The sequence below is a fragment of the Somniosus microcephalus genome, chromosome 11 (genome assembly GCF_052327205.1).
Source record: "Somniosus microcephalus isolate GS21.2 chromosome 11, FLI_Smic_1.0, whole genome shotgun sequence".
NCBI classification, from domain to species: domain Eukaryota; kingdom Metazoa; phylum Chordata; class Chondrichthyes; order Squaliformes; family Somniosidae; genus Somniosus; species Somniosus microcephalus.
The window spans coordinates 39,073,759-39,099,889 of record NC_140997.1 but is presented as its reverse complement, the minus strand read 5'-3'; the positions used below and the strand labels follow the sequence as shown (position 1 = coordinate 39,099,889).

The window sequence follows — 26,131 nt, the reverse complement described above, 5'->3', positions numbered from 1 at the left end:
CTCCTTCCCCCTCTCTCTCTCTCTTCCAACAACAACATGCCCTCAAAAAACCCTCGGCAGCGCCGGGCACTCCAGCTAGTATAATATAGTATAAAATAACCTAATGCACACACCAAATATTTTTGGCTGGCAAGAAATTATGAACTTTGTATATGAACTTCTGCTTAAGGGAGTAACGTCTAGACAACAACAGTATCTGTGAAAGAGTTCCACGGGTAAATTCAAAATAGACTATCCTCTAGTCTATCAACACATAGAAGTTACAATATGGGGACAGGCCATTTGGCCCAACCAGTCCATGTTGGCGTTTATCCTCCACTCGAGCAAATAGTCCTCTACATTTGCCGTCCTTTTCCTCATTTTTCTTCATCAGTGTTTCCAATCTAATCTTAAATGTTGACATAGTTTCTGTCTCCAAATGCCATGGGATTGTACAGCCATCAAACAGCCTTCTTTAAATTAAGTTCTTTAAATACTATGGTATGAGCACTTATTTGTATGAAGTTCTTTGTAAGTTATTTTAGCAGAGGCATTAATGTGTTTCTTTTAAGCTGGCAAAGGATTAATAGCATTAAGTATTCATATATTAACACTCAAAGGGTCCAATTATCCAGCACAAATGTGCCAATTATTGCACAGCCACCCAACGCCGCAAAGTGCCAGTGACTGTACAGTTGCAGTTTTGGCCGTTGGGACAAAAATTGAGCTAATTCCAGAGTAGCAGGCTTGAATTAACTTCAATACCTCCATTATACTTCCTCCTATGCAGCCATTCAATTAATGTTTCATATTCAGTTATTTAACCATTCGGGGCCATATGGTATGAACAGTCTGGAGAGCACCCCCATTTCAGGTCTCCCAGCTAGGAGAGGGCAGCTCTGCTGATATGGTGGTAGGTCCACCTTTGATTGGGTCTCCTCATGAGAACATTGCTCAAATGTTGTTGCTGGTTCTGGATGTTGATCCCAACACTTTGAAATATTTGAATAAAGAGAACTGCCTGGGACTAACTAACCTGCCATTGATTTAAAAACTCCTTAACTGTTTCCTCTTGAGAACATTTTAGAACTGTGCGGTTAAAACTTACAGAAACACAGCTGCAGAATATAGTATATAAAACCAGAAAATGCTGGAAATACTCAGCAGGTCAGGCAGCATCTGTAGAGAGAGAAACAGAGTTAACGTTTCAGATCAACTCTGTTTCTTTCTCTACAGATGCTGCCTGACCTGCTGAGTGTTTCCAGCATTTTCTGGTTTTATTTCAGATTTACAGCATCCGCAGTATTTTGCTTTTGCAGAATATAGTGATCATTCTGGGATGGCAGGAATGACGTATGAGGAGAGATTGGGTTGATTAGGCTTATATTCGCTAGGGTTTAGAAAAATGAGAGGGGATCTCATTGAAACTTATAAAATTCTAACAGGACTAGACAGACTAGATGCAGGAAGGATGTTCCCGATGGCAGGGGAGTCCAGAACCAGGGGTCACAGTCTAAGGATAAGGGGTAAGCCATTTAAGACAGAGATGAGGAGGAATTTCTTCACCCAGAGAGTGGTGAACCTGTGGAATTCTCTACCACACAAGGCAGTTGAGGCCAATTCATTAAATATATTCAAGAAGGAGTTAGATATATTTCTTAAGGCTAAAGGGATTAAGGGATATGGGGAGAAAGCAGGGACAGGGTACTGAATTTGGATGATCAGCCATGATCTCATTAAATGGCGGAACAGGCTCGAGGGGCCGAATGGCCTACTCCTGCTCCTATCTTCTATGTTTCTATCATCTTGATTAGAAGCCCATTCCTGCATCATGCCACTTACAGTTCCAATAACTTGTTCTGTCTTTGTTCAAATTGAAGCTCATCACACCCGCTGTCTGTGATAATGAGATCGAAGGGGCGGAATCTTAGCATTGTGTAAGACGACTACCAAGTTTGAACCCAGTGGGTAGCCAAACATTTATTAACCATCTTCCTGATCACTATAGTTTGGAAACAGAAGGTGCAATTTTTTACAATCAATTTCCAACTCTTCTGCTCACTCAGAATGTCACACTGCCGTACACCATCAGAAACTGCTGGCTGTGTCCTTGCAGTGTACTGCATTGTTTGTGGATGATTTCCTTGCTGATTGATCCTCTGTTATTTCAATGTAGAAAAAATGAATGGGCGTTTTGACAGTTGATATAACAGCGTTCGCACACGAGAAAACAGTACATTTAATCCAGCTCCTGGAACATGAAAACCAATGACATGACATTTCCTGTGGTACGTGCGGGATTTTAGCAGGAAGAGATATCAAATATGGATTTTCTAAGTCATTTTTCTTTGAGAAAAGAAAATCGGGCGGGGTGTAAATGGACTTCTGATTCACAGTGACCCCATTTCGCGCTACTGGCGAAGGCCAATTTTACCCCCATAATGTGCTGCACAGTTGCTCCAGAGTCTCTTCAAAAGGCAGAGTTAATTTCTGTTTTTATTGAAGCCCAAGTGATTGGCAAATACCCAACCATGGATGTGGGGACAGGCTTGGAATGTACAAAACTGCATATAAATTTACATCAGCATCATCTCAGCAGCAGCGGGGAATGGATTCAGAAATTTGCGATTTTTTTTCCCCCCCAGAGAGCAAGTTGTGACATGTACAGCGATGTTGGCCAGATTGATGACTGTGCTCAAGGCCCAGGGATACTAGGCCTGGGGCAGGGGATAATGAGTAGGAGAAGGGGACTCCAGGATATTCAGAGGCTTGACTGAATGCTTCGCGCTGTTAGTGGAAGGAGGGAGGGAAATGGCTAGAGCTAAAGTCTTGGATAAGATTGTGCTTATATTTTGTTTGTTACATAATAGAGAGCGGGGGATGAAATTGGTCTACACCAGTAGTGTAAAACATGCTCGTAGCGAATCGCCAGCCCTCTTTACACCATGCCCAATTTTCTTTTCTTTGACTTCAATGGAAAAGATTATCGGGCGGGATGAAAAACAGGCTTCCGATTCGCTTTGATCCCTACTGGCGAAGACCAAATTCACGCCCAGTGTTGGAAAATGCAGTGTACGTGTCATTTTCTAAGTGCTTTGTCTGTACAATAAGTTACATAAATGAAGTCTGGTGTCTACCAGTCAACCCATCACCCTTATATACAGGTTTCCTATTTTATCAATGAAGTCATTAAGATTGAAATAATGCATACAATTAACAATCGCCTTGGATACACTGAGTGATTTGTTGGAGCGGGTCGTGTGTAACTCTCATTCTGTCTTTCCCTGTATAGAAACTGTACACTACAGTCCTCTCTAGCATGCAGTTGATTTTGGACAATAACACAATATTTGAGGGCTAATGAGTCTTTGAAGTATTTTCTCTTGCATTTCACTATTTTTAATTCCACAAGCTTTTGTTCCTTGAATGTTGCCTTTCCAACTATTGAGAACCAGTACATTTTGATTCCTTTCTTCTTGGAAGCTGCTTTAATAGATTCATATTGTAACTTATATGGTTTGTAAAGCAGGAGTTGAAAGCACGTTGGCAATATCAGAGGCTCTGATGCAGAAAGCGGTGTCACAGAGTGCATATAATAAAGACAGAGTTATTGGAGTTTAGGTATCTGTGGAAAGTCCAATGCCAAAGATGAGGAGAGTAAGTTCGGAAAGGGCAGGGAACAATCAAAGTCTTGACCGAATGTTTAGAAATCAGAACCACAATGCACTTCTCCAGATCCGAGCAGGAGCTGTCCAGCACGCTCTTCATCAAAATCAAAACAGGTCATACCATTTCCTGCTGTTTCTCATTATTTCTCAGGACCTTCAAACTGTGGAACTCCCTACCTTCATCAGTTGTTCCTTTGCTCCAACTATCCACAAGTTTCTATGAGCAAACTTGTCGTTGCCTAACCCATAGCTCTTGGTTTAACCACACCTTCTCTCATACTTCTTTCAAGCTTGGACGTTCCATGGATAACTAGGCCTCCACAGCTACCCCATCCCTTTCATTCAGAGGAGGGTGATTTTGACTTTGGATGAAGTCACTGGAAATGAAAATCGGGAGAGAGGTATAACAGGCGGCTAATCCGATAGCGCCTGTAGTCAAAATTACCCCCAGTTTCTCCATCTCTATTGACTATTATCTTGGAAGCTATTTTAGGTGCTCAACTAGATTAATATAGTAGCTTATTACAATATTAAACTAGATGAGCCTTGAGCCCTTGACCCTACACATAATTCTCAATTCAAAAAACAGTTTAATTCAAGGGAGTGACTTTAACGATGTATCACCAACTATTTACTAGGGCAATTCAGTCACACAAGCTGCAGTTATTCTGAAATAAAAAACAGAAAATGCTGGAAATACTCAGCAGGTCAGGCAGCATCTGTGAAGAGAAAAAGGGTCAACGTTTCAGGTCGATGACCTTTCGTCAGAACTGGAAAAAAGCAGGAAATGGAATGGATTTTTAAGCAAGTTTAGGGGCTGGGAAAGGGGGGAGGGGATGAAAGAACAAAAGGGAAGGCCTGTGATAGGCTGGAAGGCAGGAGAGATTGAGACATTAAGAGATATTCAAAGCAAAAGGGGATGGTGATGGGACAGGTTAAGAAACAAAGGATGGCTCTAGATGAAGTGTATCAAACACGAGAAGGGAGACAGAAAGCAATGAAGATGATACACTTCATCTAGAGCCATCCTTTGTTTCTTAACCTGTCCCATTACCATCCCCTTTTGCCTTGAATACCTCTTAATGTCTCTCAATGTCTCTTTTTGTATGGCTGCAGTTATTCTGGTTTGGATCCAACCCAAACAGTCACATCTCAGCTTCCTTTAATCATCCTTAAGGAGTGCAGAAATCTCGAGGATGCAAACAGGATGCTAGGCTCACTAAACTTGCACGTTGCGAATCAACCATCTGTGCACTTCGCATGGGATTATTAACAAGGCAGAAGAAGAATAACAAAATGATGGAAGATGAAGATAATTCCCAGTGACCTCAGGCATCACGGTCTAAAAGTCTTTGAATTCCAGGAATAGCTGCTAAATAAATAAGGTTGGGTCTCTGCGGGCACACTAAATTCACCCTGTAATCACTCCAATTCTCCTCTACCATCACAGAACAAAGTTAAATTACGTGGTTGGAAACCAAAATGAGGTGAAAAACTTCATGCTGTTTGGAACTTTCAATTCAAGTTGTTTCTGCTCGAGATTGAAAACACATCAGAAAACACCATGAGTGTGTTCACTGAAACAATCTGCCTCTCTTTCACCACCACCTTTGATGTCCTAGTCCCTATTAAAACAATTACTCTCTCTCACCCTGGCCATTCCTCATGGTAAGGCCCTCATCTTCGCTCCCTTAAGTCCAAAGGACACAGACTTGAATGGATATGGCAGACAACTGGTTTAGCCATTCACCGCCAGATCTGGCTGGACCACATAAAGCATTATCTCGTCTGCCAAAATTACTCACTATTCCAGAATCATTCTGGAATGCAAAGATAAACCCCAGCTTCTATTCTCCACTGCTAACCATCTTCTTAAACCCCTCTCCCCTGTCTTCACCACCCTCACCTCCGGCAACAAGTGCGAAGAGCCCATGGACTTCTTTGTCTCTAAGATTGAGACCATCCGTTCAGCTGCCTCTGCCACTTCCCTTCCTTTCCCTAGCCCACCGAGCCAAACTTCCTCTAAGGTTCCCCCCTGCCCGAGACCTGAAGTCGCATCTTTCTCCAGTTTCTCTCCGATCTCCCTCATGGAATAGGTGGGTCAGTGGCAGCATGGATAAGGAATTGGCTTAAGGACAGAAAACAGCGAGTTGTGGTAAATGGCTGTTTTTCAGACTGGAAGATGGTAGACAGCGGTGTTCCCCAAGGGTCAGTGCTGGGGCCACTGCTTTTTTGATATATAAATGACCTGGATATTGGAATACAGAGTAGAATTTCTAAATATGCCGATGACACCAAACTTGGGGGTGTGGCAAACAGTAAGGATGATACCAATCAACTGCAACAGGACATAGAAAGGCCAGCAGAATGGGCAGACAAGTGGCAGATGGAATTTAATACAGAGAAGTGTGAGGTGATGCATTTTGGCAGAAGGCAATATACACTTAATGGCACAGTTTTAAAGAGTCTGCAGGGACAGAGGGACTTGGGAGTTAATGTGCATAGGTCCCTGAAGGTGGCAGGACATATTGAGATAGTGGTTAGCAAAGCATATGGGATCTTGGGCTTCATAGAGGTATTGAGTACAAAAATAGAGAAGTTATGCTGAATCTTTATTAAAGCGCTGGTTAGGCCACAACTGGAATATTGCATCCAGTTCTGGTCACCACACTTTAGGAAGGATGTGAAGGCACTTGAGAGGGTGCAGAGGAGATTCACCAGAATGGTTCCGGGGATGGGGGATCTTAACTACAAGGACAAGTTGGAGAAGCTGGATTTGGTTTTCATTAGAGCAAAGGAGGTTGAGGGGTGATTTGAGAGAGATGTACAAGATTATGACGGGTTTGGATTGGCTAGACGAGGAAAGGCTGCTCCCACTAGTTGATGGTACAAGGACTAGAATGCACAGATTTAAGGTTTTGGGCAAGAGATACAGGGGGATGTGAGGAAAAACTTTTTTACGCAGCGAGTCATGAGGACCTGGAACTCACTACCGACGGAAGTGGTGGAAGCAGAGACACTCAGGCCTAGAAATTGAGTTGACGCCGCGCCAGGGCTTTAGCGCCGGAAATTTAGTGCCGGCGCTAATTCCCTTGCGCGCGCCAAAAATTCAGTAGCGCCGTGCCCAGACGGCTGCCGGCGCTACTGGCGGGCGTGAGTGCCTCCCAATGGGCGCTGAGTGCCGAATTGCGGCGCTAATCCGGCGCTGCGGCACCCGATGCGGTGCGGCAGGCTGGGGAAGTGCAGGCCTCCTCCTCCCGTTAAGGAGGCGCTGCCTTCACCCGATCGCTGGCCGTTTGATTTTTTCAAAAATGAGCCCGGCACCTCGGACAAGTGCCGGGCTTGCAGGCCAGATGCATCTGTTCCGCGGGGGGGGGGTGGAGGAGTCCGGGGAGCGAGGTGCGGGCAGGCGGCCGGCGGGAAAGCGGCCGGCCGCCGCGCGACCTTAATGCGCCGGCACTAACTTGCGTAAGACTCGGTTGCCAGAGTCTTAGTTGCGGCTGCCACGGGCGAGGCGGCCGCAACTGAATTTCGGCGCTGGGGCCCGTCGGCATGGCAACCGGGACGCTGCGCACACCGATGACATCATCGGTGCCGGCGCAGCGCTACCGGTGCAACGCCGCTTTAGGGCCCCAGGGAATTTTTCAACTGGCCATAACTCTGGCGCTAGTCCCTCTAGCGCCTCAAAAGCGGCGCTAAGGCTAGTGAATTTCTAGGCCTCAATGTTTTCAAGGGGAGACTGGATAGGCACTTGAGGGAAATAAACTTGCAGGGCTACGGGGATAGAGCGGGGGAATGGGACTGACTCGATTGCTCTACAGAGAGCCGGCACAGACTCAATGGACCGAATGGCCTCCTTCTGTGCCGTTATGACTATGACCTCTCCGTGCTCATCTTGTCCATGAGACCCACTTCCTGCTCCCTCAACCCTATTCTAACCAAACTGCTGACCACTCAACTTACTTTTCTGACTCCCATGTTAGCTGACATTGTTAACGGTTCTCTCTCCTCAGGTACTGCCCTCTCTCCCTCAAATCTGCCGTCATCACCCCTCTCCTCAAAAAACCAAACTTGATCCCTCCGTCCTTGCAAACTACAGCCCCATTTCCAACCTCCCTTACCTCTCCAAAGTCCTTGAACATGTTGTCGCCTCCCAAATCCGTGCCCATCTTTCCCCAAAATCCATGTTTGAATCCCTCCAATCAGGTTTCTGCCCCTGCCACAGAACTGAAACGGATTTCATCAGAGTAACAAATTACATACTTTGTGACTGTGACAAAGGTAAACTATCCCTCCTTGTCCTTCTTGACTTGTCTGTAGCCTTTGACATGGTTGGCTACTCCATCCTTCTCCAATGCCTCTCCACCGTTGTCCAGCTGGGTGGGACTCTACTCGCCTGATTCCATTCTTCTCTATCTAATCGTAGCCAAAGAATCACCTGCAATGGCTTCTCTTCTTGCTCCCGCAACGTTACCTCTGGTGTCCCCCAAGGATCGATCCTTGGCCCCCTCCTATTTCTCATCTACATGCTGCTCCTTGATGACATCATCCGAAAACACAGCGTCAGTTTCCACATGTACGCTGACGACACCCAGCTCTACCTCACCACCACTTCTTTCGGTCCGTCCACAATCTTTAAATTGTTAGACTGCTTGTCCGACATCCAGTTCTGGATGAGCAGAAATTTTCTCCAATTAAATATTGGGAAGACCGAAGCCATTGTCTTTGGTCCCCGCCACAAACTCCGTTCCCTAGCCACTGACTCCATCCCTCTCCCTAACATCTGTCTGATGCTGAATCACACTGTTCGCAACCTTGGTGTCATATTTGACCCTGGAATTAGCTTCCCACCACATATTCGTAGCATAACTAAGACTGCCTATTTCCACCTTCATAACATCGCCCGTGTCCGCCCTTGCCTCAGCTCATCCGCTGCTGAAACCCTCATCCATGCCTTTGTTACCTCTAGACTTGACTATTCCAACACACTCCTGGCTGGCCTCCCACGTTCTATCACAGAAATCACAGAAACCCCACAATGCAGATAGAGGCCATTTCGGCCCATCGAGCCTGCACCGACACATATCCCACCCGATCCCTGTAACCCCTACACCAACACATATCCCACCCTATCCCCGTAACCCCACGTATTTAATCCCCCTAACACTAAGGGTCAATTTATCATAGCCAATCAACCTAACCCGCACATCTTTGGACTGTGGGAGGAAACCGGAGCACCCGGAGGAAACCCACGCAAACACGGGGAGAATGTGCAAACTCCACACAGACAGTCACCCGAGGCCGGATTCGAACCCGGGTCCCTGGCGCTGTGAGGCAACAGTGCTAACCACTATGCCACCGTGCTGCCCTACATAAACTTCAGGTCATCCAAAACTCGGCTGCCCGTGTCCTAACTCGCACCAAGTCCTGTTCACCCATCACCCCTGTGCTCGCTGACCTACATTGGCTCCCGGTTAAGCAATGCCTTGATTTCAAAATTCTCAACTTTGCTTTCAAATCTCTCCATGGCCTCACCCCTCCCTATCTCTGTAATCTCCTCCAGCTCCACAACCCCCCTCCCCACCCCCTCAGGGATATCTGCGTTCCTCTAATTCTGGCCCCTTGAGCATCCCTGATTATAATCATTTCACCATTGGTGGAAGTGCCTTCCGTTGCCTAAGCTCTGGAATTCCTTGTCTAAACCTCTCCGCCTCGCTACTCTCTTTCCTCCTTTAAGAGGCTCCCTAAAACCTACCTTTTGACCAAGCTTTTGGTCACCTGCCCTAATTTCTCCTTATGTGGCTCGGTGTCAAATTTTTTATCTTATAATACTCATGTAAAGTGCCTTGGGACGTTTTATTACGTTAAAGGCGCTATATAAATAAAAGTAGTTGTTGTTGGTTCATGCGCATGAGATCCCAATAGGTTTGTCAACTCTGATTGGAGGCATTCATGGAAGCTTCATCATATGACCGCCCGCCTCCAGCTGCTCCTCACCTCCACCCTCGCAGCGTCCCGCCTTCCCACTCCAATTGGTGAACAAACAGACTCTTCATTACCCGATTGGATGATACGCGAATGTCAGTCAAAAAGCCTTTTCACCCCAATCTCCAATATTTTACAGCTAATCAAACCTAAGGGGGTAGTTTTCTCCGAATACTTTAGGTACTAAAGAGGTGGCGAAGATGGGGTCTTAAGCTGAAATGCCAGTTTCGCTCGGGTTTAGTGCAAGACGCCATCTTGGTAAAGGAGCTGAAACCAGCAACGGCTGCCCAGAGACTTGTTAAACAGCTGATTGCCACTTAAAATGCACAGTAGCGCTCATTAAAGAGGCTGCACAGCATTCTGGTGGTTAGTGCTTCAATTAACCCCCTCTCCTAATAGTGGTTAGCTGTTTGGGAGTAAACACAGAGTTGATGTCGATCTCAAGTGCTACTTAAAGGGATACTCACCACTTAAAGGAATACTCACCTTTTAATGTTCACTTACTGCTGCAGCTGTGAAAAGGACCTCTTAAACATATTGGGAGGCTTTCTGGGACACTTTGTCAAGACTTCAACACTCGAGCAACATTTATTCCACAAATTCTCTGAGGACTTCACCTAAACAGAGTGAGTGCTCCAACTTATTGGACACCCTATAGGAGTCTCCAGGAGAAAGGAAGTGCTTGGTCTTAGGCATCTTGCTAGAGGTCCCCCTTGGTCTGGATGAGGAATGGGAGGAGGACATGAGGCCAGGCAAAGCAGCACCAGCTGTTGCAGGAGAGAGGGACAGGAGGGAGAGGTGGCATCCTTCTCCCCTTCGGTACAGGACATCTCTCCTCCTCTGGACTTCTTCTATCAGGACCTCCAGTGCCACATCCGAGAACCTGTGCACCCTTTCCCTCGGTCCTGAGTCATCCTGCAATGTGCCTCTGTGTGCCAGCCAGAGCACTCCACACCTTCAGTGGAAGTGGGTGTGTGGAGCCCACTTATACTGCTCCACAAAGATTGAATCTAATAAGCACTTGAGTGCTAAACCTGCAAGTATCTGTTTAGCAGCTCCAGGCAAGTTCAAATTATGGTAATCAGTAATTAGGACCAAAATTGTGTGCTAAATCCAGACTTCCAAACAGTCTAGTCTTATTAGCACTGCACCCATTTAGTGCTCGTTTTCAGCCTTTAGGCAAAATAACCTCCAAAGTGCTCAAAGAAAATCAATTGTCTTTTTAATGCCCCTACAATATTTTCTACTGGATTGCTCTCAGTAGGAGATAAATGTTGAATTCCTGGAGACTCCAGGAAAATCCTGGAGAATTGGCAATCTTAGATCTGTGCCAACCACTTTCTGCCACTTGTATTATGGAGCCTAGTTTCCTTATCCTGAGCCTCTAGTACATTGCTCTGTGCTATCAGTTTAATCCAGTGTTTAATAACATCTGCAGGGACAGTGCAGTCACCAATGTGTATCTAGAGACTACCGTACACATAAAATCACATAGCACAGAAGAAGGCCATTCAGCCCATCGTGTCTGTGCCAGCTCGTTGAAAGAGCTATCCAATTAGTCCAATTAGACTGCTCATTCCCTATAACATGTGACATACTATATTGCCCTGTCGGATGTGCCATCTTTCAGATAAGACGTTAAACCAAGGCACTGTCTGTCCTCTCAGGTGAACATAAAAGATCCCATAACACTATTTTGAAGAAGAGATGGGGAGTTCTCCCCAGGTTTTTTTTTCCTTTATGGGATGTGGGCATCGCTGGCAAGGCCAGCATTTATTGCCCATCCCTAATTGCCCTTGAGAAGGTGATGGTGAGCCGCCTTCTTGAACCGCTGCAGTCCATGTGGTGAAGGTACTCCCACAGTGCTGTTAGGTAGGGAGTTCTAGGATTTTGACCCAGCGACAATGAAGGATCGGCGATATATTTCCAAGTCAGGATGGTGTGTGACTTAGAGTGGAACTTGGAGGTGGTGGTGTTCCCATGCACCTGCTGCCCTTGTCCGTCTAGGTGAAAGAGGTCGCGGGTTTGGGAGGTGCTGCCGAAGAAGCTTTGCAGTGCATCTTGTAGATGGTAAACACTGCAGCCACGGTGCGCTGGTGGTGGAGGGAGTGAATGTTTGAGGTGGTGCATGAGGTGCCAATCAAGTGGGCTGCTTTGTCCTGGATGGTGTCGAGCTCCTTGAGTGTTGTTGGAGCTGCACTCATCCAGGCAAGTGGAGAGTATTCCATCACACTCCTTACTTGAGGCTTGTAGATGGTGGAAAGGCTTTGGGGAGTCAGGAGGTGAGACACTTGCTGCAGAATACCTAGCCTCTGACCTACTCTTGTCACAGTATTTATGTGGCTGGTCCAGTTAAGTTTCTGGTCAATGGTGACCCCCCAGGATATTGATGGTGGGGGATTCGGTGATGGTAATACCGTTGAATGTCAAGGAGCGGTGGTTAGACTCTTTCTTGTTGGAGATAGTCATTGCCTGGCACTTCTGTGGTGCGAATGTTACCTACCACTTATCAGCCCAAGCCTGAACGTCATCCAGGTCTTGTTGCATGCGGGCATGGACTGCTTCATTATCTGAGGAGTTGTGAATGGCGCTGAACACTGTGCAGTCATCAGCGAACATCCCCATTTCTGACCTTATGATGGAGGGAAGGTCATTGATGAAGCAGCTGAAGATAGTTGGGCCTAGGACACTGCCCTGAGGAACTCCTGCAGCAATGTCCTGGGGCTGTGATGATTGACCTTCAACCACCACAACCATCTTCCTTTGTGCTAGGTATGACTCCAGCCAATGGAGAGTTTTCCCCCCCGATTCCCATTAACTTCAGTTTTACTAGGACTCCTTGATGCCACAATTGGTCAAATGGCTGCCTTGATGGCAAGGGCAGTCACTCTCCCCTCACCTCTGGAATTCAGCTCCTTTGTCCATGTTTGGACCAAGGCTGTAATGAGGTCTGGAGCAGAGTGGTCTCGGCGAAACCCAAACTGGGCATCAGTGAGCAGGTTATTGGTGAGTAAGTGCCACTTGATAACACTGTTGATGACAGCTTCCATCACTTTGCTGATGATTGAGAGTAGACTGATGGTGCGGTAATTGCTCGGATTGGATTTGTCCTGCTTTTTGTGGATAGGACATACCTGGGCAGTTTTTTACATTGTCGGATAGATGCCAGTGCCGTAGCTGTACTGGAACAGCTTTGCTAGAGGCGCAGCTAGTTCTGGAGCACAAGTCTTCAGCACGATAGCCGGGATTTTGTCGGGACCCATAGCCTTTGCTGTATCCAGTGAGCTCAGCCGTTTCTTGATATCACGTGTAGTGAATCGATTTGGCTGAAGACTGGCTTCTGTGATGGTGGGGACCTCAGGAGGAGGCCGATATAGATCATTCACTTGGCACTTCTGGCTGAAGATGGTTGCAAATGCTTCAGCCTTGTCTTTTACACTCACGTGCTGGGCTCCACCATCATTAAGGATGGGGATATTCATGGAGCCTCCTCCTCCCGTTAGTTGTTTAATGGTCCACCGCCATTCACGACTGGATGTGGCAGGACTGCAGAGCTTTGATCTGATCCGTTGATTGTGGGATCACTTAACCCTGTCTATAGCATGCGGCTTCCGCTTTTTAGCATGCATGTAGTCCTGTGTTGCAGCTACCCCAGGTTGGCACCTCATTTTTAGGTAGGCCTGGTGCTGCTCTTGGCATGCTCTTCTGCACTCCTTATTGAGCCTGCTCTTGACCAGATGTCCTGGTCAATACTTATCTCTTAATCAACACCACCAAATCAGATTATCTGGTTATTTATTTCCTTGCTGTTTGAGGGGCGCCGCGTTTCCTACGTTACAACACTTTTTTTAAATTCACTTATGGGATCTGGGCGTCGCTGGCAAGGCCAGCATTTATTGCCCATCCCTAGTTGCCCTTGAGACTACACTTCAAAAGTATTTCATTGGCTACAAAGCGCTTTGGAATGTCCTGAGGTTGTGAAAGGCGCTATAGAAATGCAAGTCTTTCTTTTTTACTGGATGCCCTGTGGCATTGCTCATTGTGAGTTAGAGGATGAACTGCTGTCTAAAGATGGAGTTGTTTTACCCTGTATGCAAACTGTATTATTAATTCATATTAATTCATAAAAGTGGATGTGGTTGCTTATTTAAATCTGGTAATATAATTTTATGTGTCTCTCTGCAATTTCTCTTTCTTTCCTCTTTCTTTGTAACAAAGCTGCACCCAACAGACTGAGATTAAACAGCGAGTTGCAGGCTGTCATATCCATTCTGCTCCAAGTGACAGACTCTTTTATCATCGTTAAACAATGCCGGGATTTAATGTGCATTAGCAACTTTTTTTTTCCTAAACATATCAGAGATCTGTCATTCTGCCAGATATCTATTAGATGCAGTTAGTCAATTACAGTCCACACCTGAAGCAAACATCTGCAGGGTTAGATGTCACCAAGTGCAGGATGGGGTATAACTCATTTTCAAAATAAAATTAAAATTACTAATTTTTTTCAATCCACTTTGTTGAACAAAATCAATGTAAAATAATCTTTTAAAATATTTCCCCCCCCAAAACGTTTCATTAATAAATACCGTACGCATTTGTTGCGTGTGAAAGCGTAGCAGTTGTATATCACAGGGCTGATGTATGTGTCGCACCCAATTAAAAACCTCATTAGTATTCCTGGTTGATACTCAACACCTTATTAACTGACTGCCACTAGAAGTCTTTTTTTCGTCCTTGCTCAAAAAGATTCTAAGTGTATTTCGTGTCATATTTACATTATTATATAAAACAATTCAAATACAATTGTACACCAAAGTTTTTTTTTTGGCCTTTCCATTGAATTCCCTTAGTGCTCATTGCTTTGTGGAAGACAATATGGGTTGGAGCCACAGGGGCTGGAAGCACTTTGCCAGCACAGATGGGTAAAGGTTCAGCACTGAGTCCCCAAATACTCAAACTAGTCAACAACAGCAGTGGCAGCTGCCTTGGAATTTACAGAGTTCGTAAACATCCACTCATAAATTACGGTAGCATTATTACATATGAAAGGTCAGGCTTTGTGCTTAATACTGTAAAACAATGTAAGAAAGAAATTGCGTTTATAAAGCACATTTCACGATGTCCCGAAGTGCTTTACAGCCAATTCATTACTTTTGAAGTTTAGTCACTGTTGTAATGTGGGAAACGCAGCGGCCAATCTGCGCGCAGCAAGGCCCCACAAACAGCAATGTGATAACGATCAGTTAATCTGTTTTAGTGATGTTGGTTGAGGGATAAATATTGGCCAGGACACCAGGGAGAACTCCCCTGCTCTTCTTCGAAATAGTGCCCTGGGATCTTTCACGTCCACTTGAGAGAACAGACGGGGCCTCGGTTTAACGTCTCATCTGAAAGACGGCACCTCGGACAGTGAACCTTCTGACTCAGAGGCGAGTGTGCTACCACCGAGCCACGACAGACATCGTGGATAGGTGAATTAAAGCCCTACTTCTTCCAACCAGAGAGCATGTATTTTCCATGGATGTGAAGTACTTTGGGGTAGAAATTGATGTGCGTCGCCAACGTTTCTCGTGCGTAAAACTGGCCGAACACAGGCGTTCGGCCTACTGCTAAATTAGTTGGTTCCACTTTTTAGCGCTCCAGGCAGCTGCTGAAAACAGGCGTTAGACCCCTTGCAACAACATCAACAACTTGCATTTATATAGCACCTTTAACGTAGTAAAACGTCCCAAGGCGCTGCACAGGAGCATTATCAGACAAAATCTGACACCTGGCCACATAAGGAGATATTTGGACAGGTGACAAAAAGCTTGGTCAAAGAGGTAAATTTTAAGGAGCCTCTTAAAGGAGGAGAGCAAGGTGGAGAGGCGGAGAGGGGATCAGGGAGGGAATTCCAGAGCTTAGGGCCTTGGCAGCTGAATACACGGCCACCAATGGTGGAGCAATGGAATGTTTGTGCAAGAGGCCAGAACTGGAGGAGTGCAGGAATCTCGGAGGGCTGTAGGGCTGGAGATGGTCAGAGAGATAGGGAGAGGTGAGACCATGGAGGGATTTAAAAACGAGGATGAGGATTTTAAATTCGAAGCATCGCCGGACCGATACTGGAGCAAAATTGGAGCTGAAGGAGGGAAACTCAGTTCTCCTTGGCTACAAAAAGTCACTGCAGGCCTTTGCACCCGATTTACACCACATACGTTTAGCATTGCTGCAAAATTAAAACTGCTTCACACCGATATCAACGAGTAGTGCAAATGCAGAGTCAGGAATGCTCATTTACTGTCTCTTGAGGGACCCATTAGATGATAGAGGCTACAAAAGCAAAAAAGAGCTTGAGAAACTTGCTCAGGCTTCGACACTGCCGATAATGAAAAACTTGGTCAAAGACAGAAGAAAATCAACAGATGTCTGACAAGAAGGAATGAAAGTGTGACTTCAACTGAACAGACCACAGACCAACATAAAAGTTAACACTAGGGACCAAAATACGCACAAGTTTGAAGAAAATGTGGATTCAGCTGGCTAAGAACATAAGAACTAGGAGCAGGAGTAGGCCATTTGCCCCCTCGAGCCTGCTCCGCCATTCAATAAAATCATTGCTGATTTGATCTTGGCCTCAACTCCACTTTCCCACCCGCTCCCCATAACCCTTGACTCCCCTGTCGCTCAAAAATCTGTCTAGCTCCACCTTGAATATATTCAATGACCCAGCCTCCACAGCTCTCTGGGGTAGAGAATTCCAAAGATTCACGACCCTCTGAGAGAAGAAATTCCTCCTCATCTCTGTTTTAAATGGGCGACCCATTATTCCGAAACTATGCCCCCTAGTTCTAGATTCCCCCATGAGGGGAAACATCCTCCCTGCATCTACCCTGTCAAGCCCCGTCAGAATCTTATATAATTCAATAAGGTCACCTCTCATTCTTCTAAACTCCAATAGGCCCAACCTGCTCAACCTTTCCTCATAAGACAACCCTGTTCTGTTCATACCCTGAAAAACCTGCCTCACCAGATGGTACTCTGAAGGCTTCACCATTGTACAATCTGTGGGACAGCAGCATTTTTAATGTTATTGCAAGGTACACCTTAAAACCAAGATCAGCTAAGTTGTTTACTTGACATCATTGAACAATGGGATTTATGCACGGTGAATAATTGCTCTTCGTGACTTGGACCCAAGCCTCCAGAAGAGAAACTACCAGAAGGCTGGGCAAATAATCAATAAGGATTAAGGAATGAATTAAGCAACGCCAAATTAGGAGGAACAGAACTCCATTTGTCACAAGCGTACAAATGAAGGCAGCTGACAGACAAAAACTACCTCTCATTATCGAACTTTCTACCCGAGAACACATTTTCCCAGCAGACAGCCACATCTGCAAACAAGGCATCTCCAATTGACAGGTGGAAGCTCTCCTTCCTGAAAACTCCTTCCGACGCAATAGCCTGGATTTTCCACACCCGGCTCTCCATTGTCCCGCCCTCTATTGGGCAGCCATGCAGCAGGAAATCCGCGGAGGTTATGGTTGCATTGGAACTCAGCCCACTCTAGCACCCGCCCCCCGTTTCCAGGCTTTATTTCTGTTAAGGGGGTGGTGGTGGGGAAGCACCTGCCGATTTGTGGATGGCTCCATCCCAATAAGGCATTAAAGATGTGGTGGCTCCTTGGGGGTCATTTGAACCTAACCCGCCTGTTGGGAAACGGACGGGATCGGGTGCGGCGGTGGTTTTACACCCCGCCCAATTGTCCTCTCCATAACAGTCAATGGAAAGTAATATTGGGCAGGGTGTAATGCCAGCGTTCCACCCGATCCCGTGGGTTTCCTGCCCGGCGAGATAGGCTAAAATTGCCCCCCTTGTGTCCTATTTGCCACCATTATTGCCAGGTCATGTTTTAGCCTGTATAAAACATCCAGGTTTGCTGCAGAAAAAGTGAAAATGAATTCAACGAGCCCAGAATATTTGTAGAATTTGCAGATACCTCATTTGTAAACCAATTTTGGTGATTTTTTGTGGGGGAGGTGTGCTGTTGCTATCTTCCCAACTGCCTTTGTGATATTTGCGATGACGCTATCATTTACTCCATTTAGGATAAAATATATTTTCTATTTTTGTTTAAATCCTGTAAACACTTCTTTTTTCATTTCATTAGAGCCAGAAGATAAATAGCTCTTTATAATTTTATTGAGAGATACTGGTAGTAAACATTGTGTGAGGAGGATATGCAAAAAGGTAGAGACAGAATGAGAATGCAAGAGAAACAGGTAGAAACAGAGACAACCAGGGAGAAAGGAAAGAGAGAATGAGAGAGAAACATATAGAAAGAGAGACAGACAGGGAGAGAGAAACAGATAGAAAGAGAGAGAGAGATAGTGAGAGATAAACAGATAGAAAGAGAGAGAGAGACAGGGAGAGATAAACAGATAGAGAGAGAGAGACAGGGAGAGATAAACAGATAGAAAGAGAGAGAGAGATAGTGAGAGATAAACAGATAGAGAGAGAGAGAGAGATAGGGAGAGGAATACAGAAGTGAGAATGAGAAACACATTTAGAGAGAGAGCAGAGAAAAACAGAATGAGAATGTGAGGTAAACAAATAGACAGGAGAGAGAGAGCAGAGGCTGAGAATGAGAGGGAAACAGAAAGACAAGAAAGAAAATGCAGAGAGAAAATGAAAGAGGAAGGAATAACAATATTCTAGCATTAGATCCTGAACAACAGCTCTTGACGTTAGTGGCTCTGTGCGTCATTATATAGAACAATAAAACTATTCTTTTCATTTATCCTCTTTGAAGAGCTAAACAAATGAAAATATCTGTCGTCAATAAATATGAGACAGATAGCTTTGTGAAATAAATCTTTTTTGACGTTTGACATGAAAGTCTGATGAATTTTATTGAGCTTTATTGATTTTGGTCACTGCATTTTTCACTGTCCACCTACATGAGGTTCGTCAACTTGTGCTGAATTTACCAAGGAAATACTGGGAGGCAGTCATTGTTCTTTGAGAGACTGTACCAGTTGGAGCAGAAATATTGTCCATCAATTCACCTATGTGACATTTTGGCTACATATTTAAAGCGTTCTTTGATTATGATGGTACAGATTATGCTTCATGGTCATAGTTCCAGCTGTGGCTCAGTGGGTAGCACTCTCGCCTCTGAGTCAGAAGGTCGTGGGTTCATAGTCCCACTCCAGGGGCTTGGGCACATAATCCAGGCCGACTCTCTCACTGCAGTACTGAGGGAGTGCAGCACTGTCGGAGGAGCTGTCTTTTCGGGTGAGACGTCTGTCCTCTCATGAGGACGTAAAAGATCCCACAGCACTATTCAACGAAGAACAGGGGAATTCTCCCTGGTGTCCTGGCCAATATTTATCCCTCAACCAACGCCTAAAAACAGATTAGCTGGTCATTATCACATTGCTGTTTGCAAATTGGCTGCCACGTTTCCTACATTAAAACAGTAACTGCACTTCAAAAGTATTTCTTTGGCTGTGAAGTACTTTGGGATGTCTTGAGAACGAAGGAACAGTGATATATGTCCAAGGGATGGTATGTGACTTGGAGGGGGCAAGTATTCAGCACCATAAGGGCACAGTGGGGATTGGAGAGTGTGTTGCATGTTATATTCCGAGCTAAGGAGGAATGAGAATGTGTAGAGGAGCAATGATCAATAAAATAAGATTGAGAGGAACAGGAAATAGTTGTGATGAAGAGGGAGACTGGAGCTAGAGGTGAGGCAGGTGACTGTCCATCAGGTGACGATCTTTTTCTCACAACGACCCGCATACCAGAAGGAAACATTTTATGAAGATTTTTTGTTTAGTAAAGTGGAAAGATATACATAATTAGAACGTGCTATGACTGAGTGATCTGATAGCCTGGTAACAGGCCCAATAACTATTGGAATGGCTTATATAGAAACAGTAACAGACTAATTATAGCCTTATCCTAAAATTGATTCAGCTTCTCCACATTTGCGAGTGAGGTACTATGTGTTGCATACTTGATAAGTATTAGCAATGGATGGGAACTGCATCAACAAACAGCTATGTGGCTGGCTGCCTGTAACATTTTGTTTCTTAAGCGCTATTAGGCTGTCGAAACCAAAATGGTAGGCAGCCAGAATGAGGGGAATGCGTGCCACCCACCATATTGGAATCTTAGGCGCCCGTTTTATGCCTGTAAAATGGGTGAACTGCGATCCATTTTCTAGGCCATACTTTCTTTCTCCCCCCATTTCATTTATTCGCTTAAATCTCCTGGTGACCTAACCCATCAGTAAATATAGTCCATGAAAGATTAGATTGTTGCGCGATGGGTGAACATACTGGCACTTTGGGCACAGAAGTGAGTGCGACCAATTCAAGGCCTCCACGATTTAACGGACATTCACTAATACGGATGGAAAATCGTGCGGAGGGAGGGGATCACGAATCGGGCATGCCGAGTTCCACATCCAAACTCCCAATCGGTGCTCCCATCAGGCAAGCCTCTGTGTCAGGAGCACTGCCTTATGAAATTTACCACTAAATATTTTGCTGGTGATGTGATGAATTTATTTCACTCTTTTGAGATTCGATTTTAATAGAATAGAGCCAGCATCTCCTCCAACCTGGATGGCTTTCGGTTGGTGGAGGCAAAAACGAGGGTGGAATTGAATCTGAAACATGTCGACATTTAAAATGTTACACGTCCTGTGAGACCACAGGTGCCCTAGACGTTCTTCTGTTTTGTCTGCACCGGTGAAGGTGCAAAAAAAGATTTACAAGGATGATACCAGAACTGAGAGGTTATACTTATACAGGCTAGGGCTCTTTTCTCTAGAAAAGAGAAGGCTGAGTTGTGACCTAATAGAGGTCTACAAAATGTTAACGGGTTTTGATAGGGTAGATGTAGAGAAGGTGTTTCCACTTGTGGGGGAGACCAAAACTAGGAGCCATAAATATAAGATAGTCACTAATAAATCCAATAGGGAATTCAGGAGAAACTTCTTTACCCAGAGAGTGGTTAGAATGTGGAACTCGCTACCACAGGGAGTGGTTGAGGCGAATAGCAAAGATGCATTTAAGGGGAAACTAGATAAACACATGAGGGAGAAAGGAATAGAAGGTTATGTTGATAGGGTTAGATGAAGAGGGGTAGGAGGAGAGGCTTGTGTGGAGCTTAAACACCGGCATAGATCAGTTGAATCGAGTGGCCGGTTTCTGTGCTGTACATTCTATGTAATTCTATGTAATACTTGTGCCGAAACATACAATGAAAATAAATATGCAGGAGGCACAGTTATCCCTTACCGTGGGCATCTCGGTAATAGGCATGAGTCACGCTGCGAAACCTCTCCTGTCCTGCAGTATCCCAGATCTGAAATCAGAAGGCAAATCCCATGAGTTATTCTTGTTAAGTTTCCTGTCGAAAGATCTGTGCTTTCATTGAGCCTTCCGTCAGTTTGATACAAATTCAATTTCCTGCACATCACATTGTGTTATTTCTGATAAGAACATATATGAGTGTGCAGTCATGTATGACATACATCAGTATAGCAATCGCATTCTAAGACTGACTAAAGATGATAAACCTCAGCCATGTTATTTGTGTAAGATACCGTTCGAACATTTCTGCGGCATCATTTTTGTCATTCGTTCATAGAATGTGGGAGCCACTGGCTGCGGGTCCCTCCCTTGTGAAGTCAATAGAACAGGTCTTCTTTTTGAACTGCCGCAGTCCTTGTGATGGTGGTGCCTACATGGGTTATTATCTGACTAAGCACACAAACAAAATAGGCACCAAACACTTAGATGGGAGGGAGAAGGGCGCTACTGGAAGCGCCCCGCGTCCCTCTTGGGGCGCTGCGAGCCAATATCGTGGCGCTATGTGCCACAGTACTGCAGGCCTTCCTCCCCTTATTAAAGGGGAGGGGTCTAGCGCAGCGCGTCCCGGCGCCCAGCTGGGCCACCAGGGATTGGTAGTGTCGGGCTCACGGAGAGCAGCCGGCACCCCCCGGGGGGGCTTCTCGGGGACCGGGGACAGCAACGGGGGCAGGTGCTGGCAGGTGGCCAGCAACAAAAATGGCCGCCCGCCACCTCTCCTTTAACTAGCGCCGCCCCGGCCGCAGGTAGGCCCCCTTGACCCCGACAGACATAGTGTCTGGTGGTAAGTCAGGGGGCACCACCCAATATTACAGCCGGGGCACGAGTGGGGCCACCGCTAACCTCCCACTGAATTTCGCAGGAGGCGTTAGCAGCGCCGCGCCCAGGCACTAGTTGATTTGCGCCCCGTTTGCACCCTCTTAGGGCGCTAACAGGAGGTACAAATCAATTGAATTTAGCCCCCTAAGTCTTTGACCAAGCTTTTGGTTACCCCTAATACTAATCACCTTCTTTGGCTCCGTGTCCATTTTTGCCAGATTATGCATCAGTGGAGTGCCTTGGGACATTCTTCGTCGTTAAAGGCACTATACAAGTGCTTGTTGTTGTAGTAGCAGTAGAATAATGGTTTGAAAATCATGCCCAACTCTTCAAGATGCATTCATGATGGATGAAGCCCCTCGCAAGTTGACAAACCTCTTTATTAAGTCATCTTTCCTCCTTATATGTGATGTGTGATGCATAAGGAGATAATTCTGACCCGGTTTATTTTTTGCGTGCATTGGAGCTACAGCATTGCCCTGACAGTGTTGTTAACATTAGTGTCTGACCAATTGTTACTAAGCCATCTGATGACTTTTGTTTGTCACAATCTAGCACTGTCCAGGCCAATGTAAGTTCGGAGATCAGTTTGCTGAATCCGGTAGATTTATTGACTGATCCCTATTAGCCACGGGGATAAGGATTAGAATTCTTCAGGATTAGCCCTCAGAGTCTAACCAAGAAGTCAAATATAAAGAGATTATCCTAATCTCACTGGCAGGCACCTTGGATAATAAGGATGTGGCAAATAGGGAATCTTTGTCTTTTTTTTTGTTAGGCCAAAGCAGAGGACATCCACCTCACCAAGCTACAGAATGCAAGACAGACACTCTCTCTTTGAAGAAATGTTTGAACAGTATCGCACACAAATAGCACGACTGAGGTTTCTCATCTCTCGTCAGTCTTACATAATGGATTTCCCTGTGATAGCTGGGGAAGGGGGAACAGATTTGGAGGTGATAGGTAAAATTTAAAATAGAAGGCTCTGTTCTCTCTGCATACTGAGCCGTTAGGAAACCCACTATATTTTGTGAAGCCCAGTCTAGGGGGGAAATATGTTAAACACGCTACAATTCCCAGCCATATCATCTCATAACAAAATTTAAAGACTGTTAACATTTCTGTTTACTTATTTGCAATAGAAGCCCCAAGGATTAAAACTACAGTTCAAGCTGCGAGTTTTCAGCTCGGACATGTGGGTGAACTGGATCTCAATTTAAAGGCCTTCGGAACAGAAAACCTGACTGTTCCATTAAAGGACCTGCTGATTACCAACAGACTATAAGAATTGGCTTAACAAAAAAACAAAGGTTATATGAACCCTGTGTACACTGATCCTAGTTCTAGTCTATGAAGTACTTTGCTGCTTTAAAAAGAAATTTATATTTATATAGTGTCTTTAACAACCTCAGGACAGTCCAAAACACTTTACACCAAATTAAGTACTTTTGAAGTATAGTCACTGTTGTAATGTAGAGAGCTCTTTTTCGAAATCGTGCCGTGGGATCTTTTATGTCCACTTGAGAGGGCAGACTGGGCCTTGATTTAACATCTCATCCAAAAGACGGCACCTCTGACAGGGCAGCACTCCCTCAGTATGGCACTGAAGGGTCAGCCTAGATTCAGGCCTCTAGAATGGGACTCTAACCTACGACCTTCTGTCTCGAAGGAGAGAGTGCTGCCAACTGAGCCACGGCTGCCACCTAGTGAAGCATGAGCACTTAGCTGAGGATTGCCAGCACCTGTGGAACTTTACCGCACCAAGAGCTAAAAGGGGAGGTATTCCTGGGTCTGTACCTAGGCCATGAGTTGGCTGGACATCGCCGTGCGCAGCGCCCCGCTCGCGCCCCGGCTGCAAACTTCGGTTGCTCCCCCTGACCTATCTCCGGATAATATGGCCGACAGGGTCAGGGAGGCTTTTTTGCGGCCACAGCCTTTTTTTTGACCGACTGCCAGCACCTGCCCTCTTCTCCTTTTTTGTTCAGGGTGCCGGCCGCGATTGCTCAGCCCGGCACTCCTCTTGAACGCCGGGTTGTTTTCCCGGCATCCCACTCCCTGATGGTTCAGCAGGGCTCCAGTGCACGCAGCGCTAGGCCCCTCCCCTTTAATCAGGGGAGGCAGGCCTGCGATGACACACCACTACGTGCCGATGTGCATGGCGCTGTTGCACATAGCACCGCGATATTCAGTTGTAGCGCCTCAAGAAGGAAGGGGAGCGCTTCCAGTAGTGCGCCACCTCCTGCTGGGAGCGCTACTACTGAATTTACGACGCTGGGGTGTTAACTTTTTCGGGGTGCTAAAAGTAGTCTTATAATACCCACCGAATTTCTCCCCCTTAGTGTTTTATTTTAGGGAGCTAGGAAAGAGGTTAAAAAGCAGGATCTCAAAGGTCGTAATCTCTGGATTACTCCCAGTGCCACGCGCAAGTGAGTATAGAAATAGGAGGATAGAGCAGATGAATGCATGGCTGGAGAGATGGTGCAGGAGGGAGGGCTTCAGATTCCTGGGGCATTGGGACCGGTTCTGGGGGAGGTGGGACCTGTACAGGCCGGACGGGTTGCATCTCAACAGGGCCGGAACCAATATCCTCGCGGGGAGGTTTGCTAGTGCTGTTGGGGAGGGTTTAAGCTAATTTGGCAGGGGGATGGGCACCAGGATGTAACATTAGAAAGGGGAAATAATGTGCTCAAAGGATTGGGAGAGGCAGAGAGCACTAAGGTAAGAAATAGTAAGTTATTAGGTGGGGTCAAACTGAGAGAGAATACAGGATGGTCTAAGATGGGTTTACAGTATATGTATGTAAACGCACGAAGCGTAGTAAACAAGGTAAGTGAGCTGCAGGCACAAATAGCCACATGGGAATATGATGTTGTGGCAATAACTGAGACCTGGCTCAAAAAAGGATTGGGTATTAATATTCCTGGTTATAAGGTGTTCAGGAAAGATAGGGAAGGAAAGATGGGAGGTGGTGTAGCAGTATTGGTTAAGGAGAATGTTACAGTGCTGGAGAGGGAGGATGTCCTGGAGGGGTCAAGGACAGAATCTATATGGCTAGAGTTAAGAAACAATAGAGGTGCCATTACACTACTAGGTGTATTCTATAGACCACCAAATAGTGGGAAAGATATGGAGGAGCAAAGTTGCAGGGAAATTACAGAGAGGTGCAAGAACTAGAGCGTAGTAATAATGGGGGACGATAGCAAAATACTGCAGATGCTGGAAATCCGAAATAACAACAGAAAATGCTGGAAAAACTCAGCAGGCCAAGCAACATCCGTGGAGAGAAATTAGAGTCAACGTTTCGGGTCAAAACCTTTTATCAAGACTAAAGAGGCACAGGGAATGAAATAGATTAAGAGGCCAGGCTGGGAGAGAACAAAAGAGAAGAGACATTAAGAGGTATTCAAAATGAGACGAGATGGTGATAGGACTAGTGGAGACAAAAGACGGCTCTAGATTAGGTGTGAAATGTGCTGGCAGAATGGGAGACAGCTGCCATGTGGGAGAGAGAAAAAAAAAGGAAAGGTGGGGGGGGGCGGGGGGAAGGCCAAAACAAAGGTGTGGATAAAATATATAAATAAAAACGTAATAGGGGCCGAGGTTATGATCTGATATTGTTGAACTCGATATTGAGTCCGGAAGTCCGTAATAATAGGGGACTTCAACTATCCTAATATAGACTGGGATTGTATAGTGTAAAGGGCAGAGAAGGGGAAGAATTTCTGAAGTGTGTTCAGGAGAACTTTCTTGATCAGTATGTTTCCGGCCCGACGAGGGAGGAGGCATTGCTGGATCTGGTTCTGGGGAATGAGGTGGGTCAAGTGGAGCAAGTGTCAGTAGGTGAACATTTAGGGAACAGTGATCATAGTATCATAAGGTTTCGATTAGCTATGGAAAAGGACAGGGAGCAATCTAGAGTAAAAATGTTTAACCGGGGGAGATCCAATTTCAGTGGGATGAGAACGGATCTGGCCCAGGTAAACTGGAATCAAAGATTGGCAGGCAAAACTGTAATGGAACAATGGGTTGCCTTTAAAGAGGAAATAGTTCAGGTACATTCCCACTAGGGGGAAAGGCAGGGCAACTAAAGTCAGGGCTCCCTGGATGATGAAACAGATAGAGAATATGATGAAGCAGAAAAAGAGTGCGTATGACAGATGTCAGGTTGCAAATACATCTGAGAATCAGGCTACATATAGAAAGGTCAGAGGAGAAGTGAAAAAGAAAATAAGAGGGGCAAAGAGAGGGTATGAGAATAGAATGGCAGCCAACATAAAAGGTATTCCAAAAGTCTTCTATAGGCATATAAAT

General features: G+C 45.6%; 1 protein-coding gene across 3 annotated transcripts in view; it reads right to left on the bottom strand.

Annotated features, from left to right (window-relative positions):
• The window catches only part of LOC147110492 (ras-related protein Rab-26-like), a 494,956-nt gene that overhangs the window by 176,935 nt on the left and 291,890 nt on the right, over positions 1 to 26,131 (bottom strand). For all 3 annotated transcript variants that reach the window (XM_086000511.1, XM_086000510.1, XM_086000512.1), the window contains one exon: positions 20,930 to 20,996. In XM_086000511.1, coding sequence (XP_085856637.1) covers positions 20,930 to 20,996 — 67 coding nt within the window. The remainder of the gene's footprint in view (positions 1 to 20,929; positions 20,997 to 26,131) is intronic.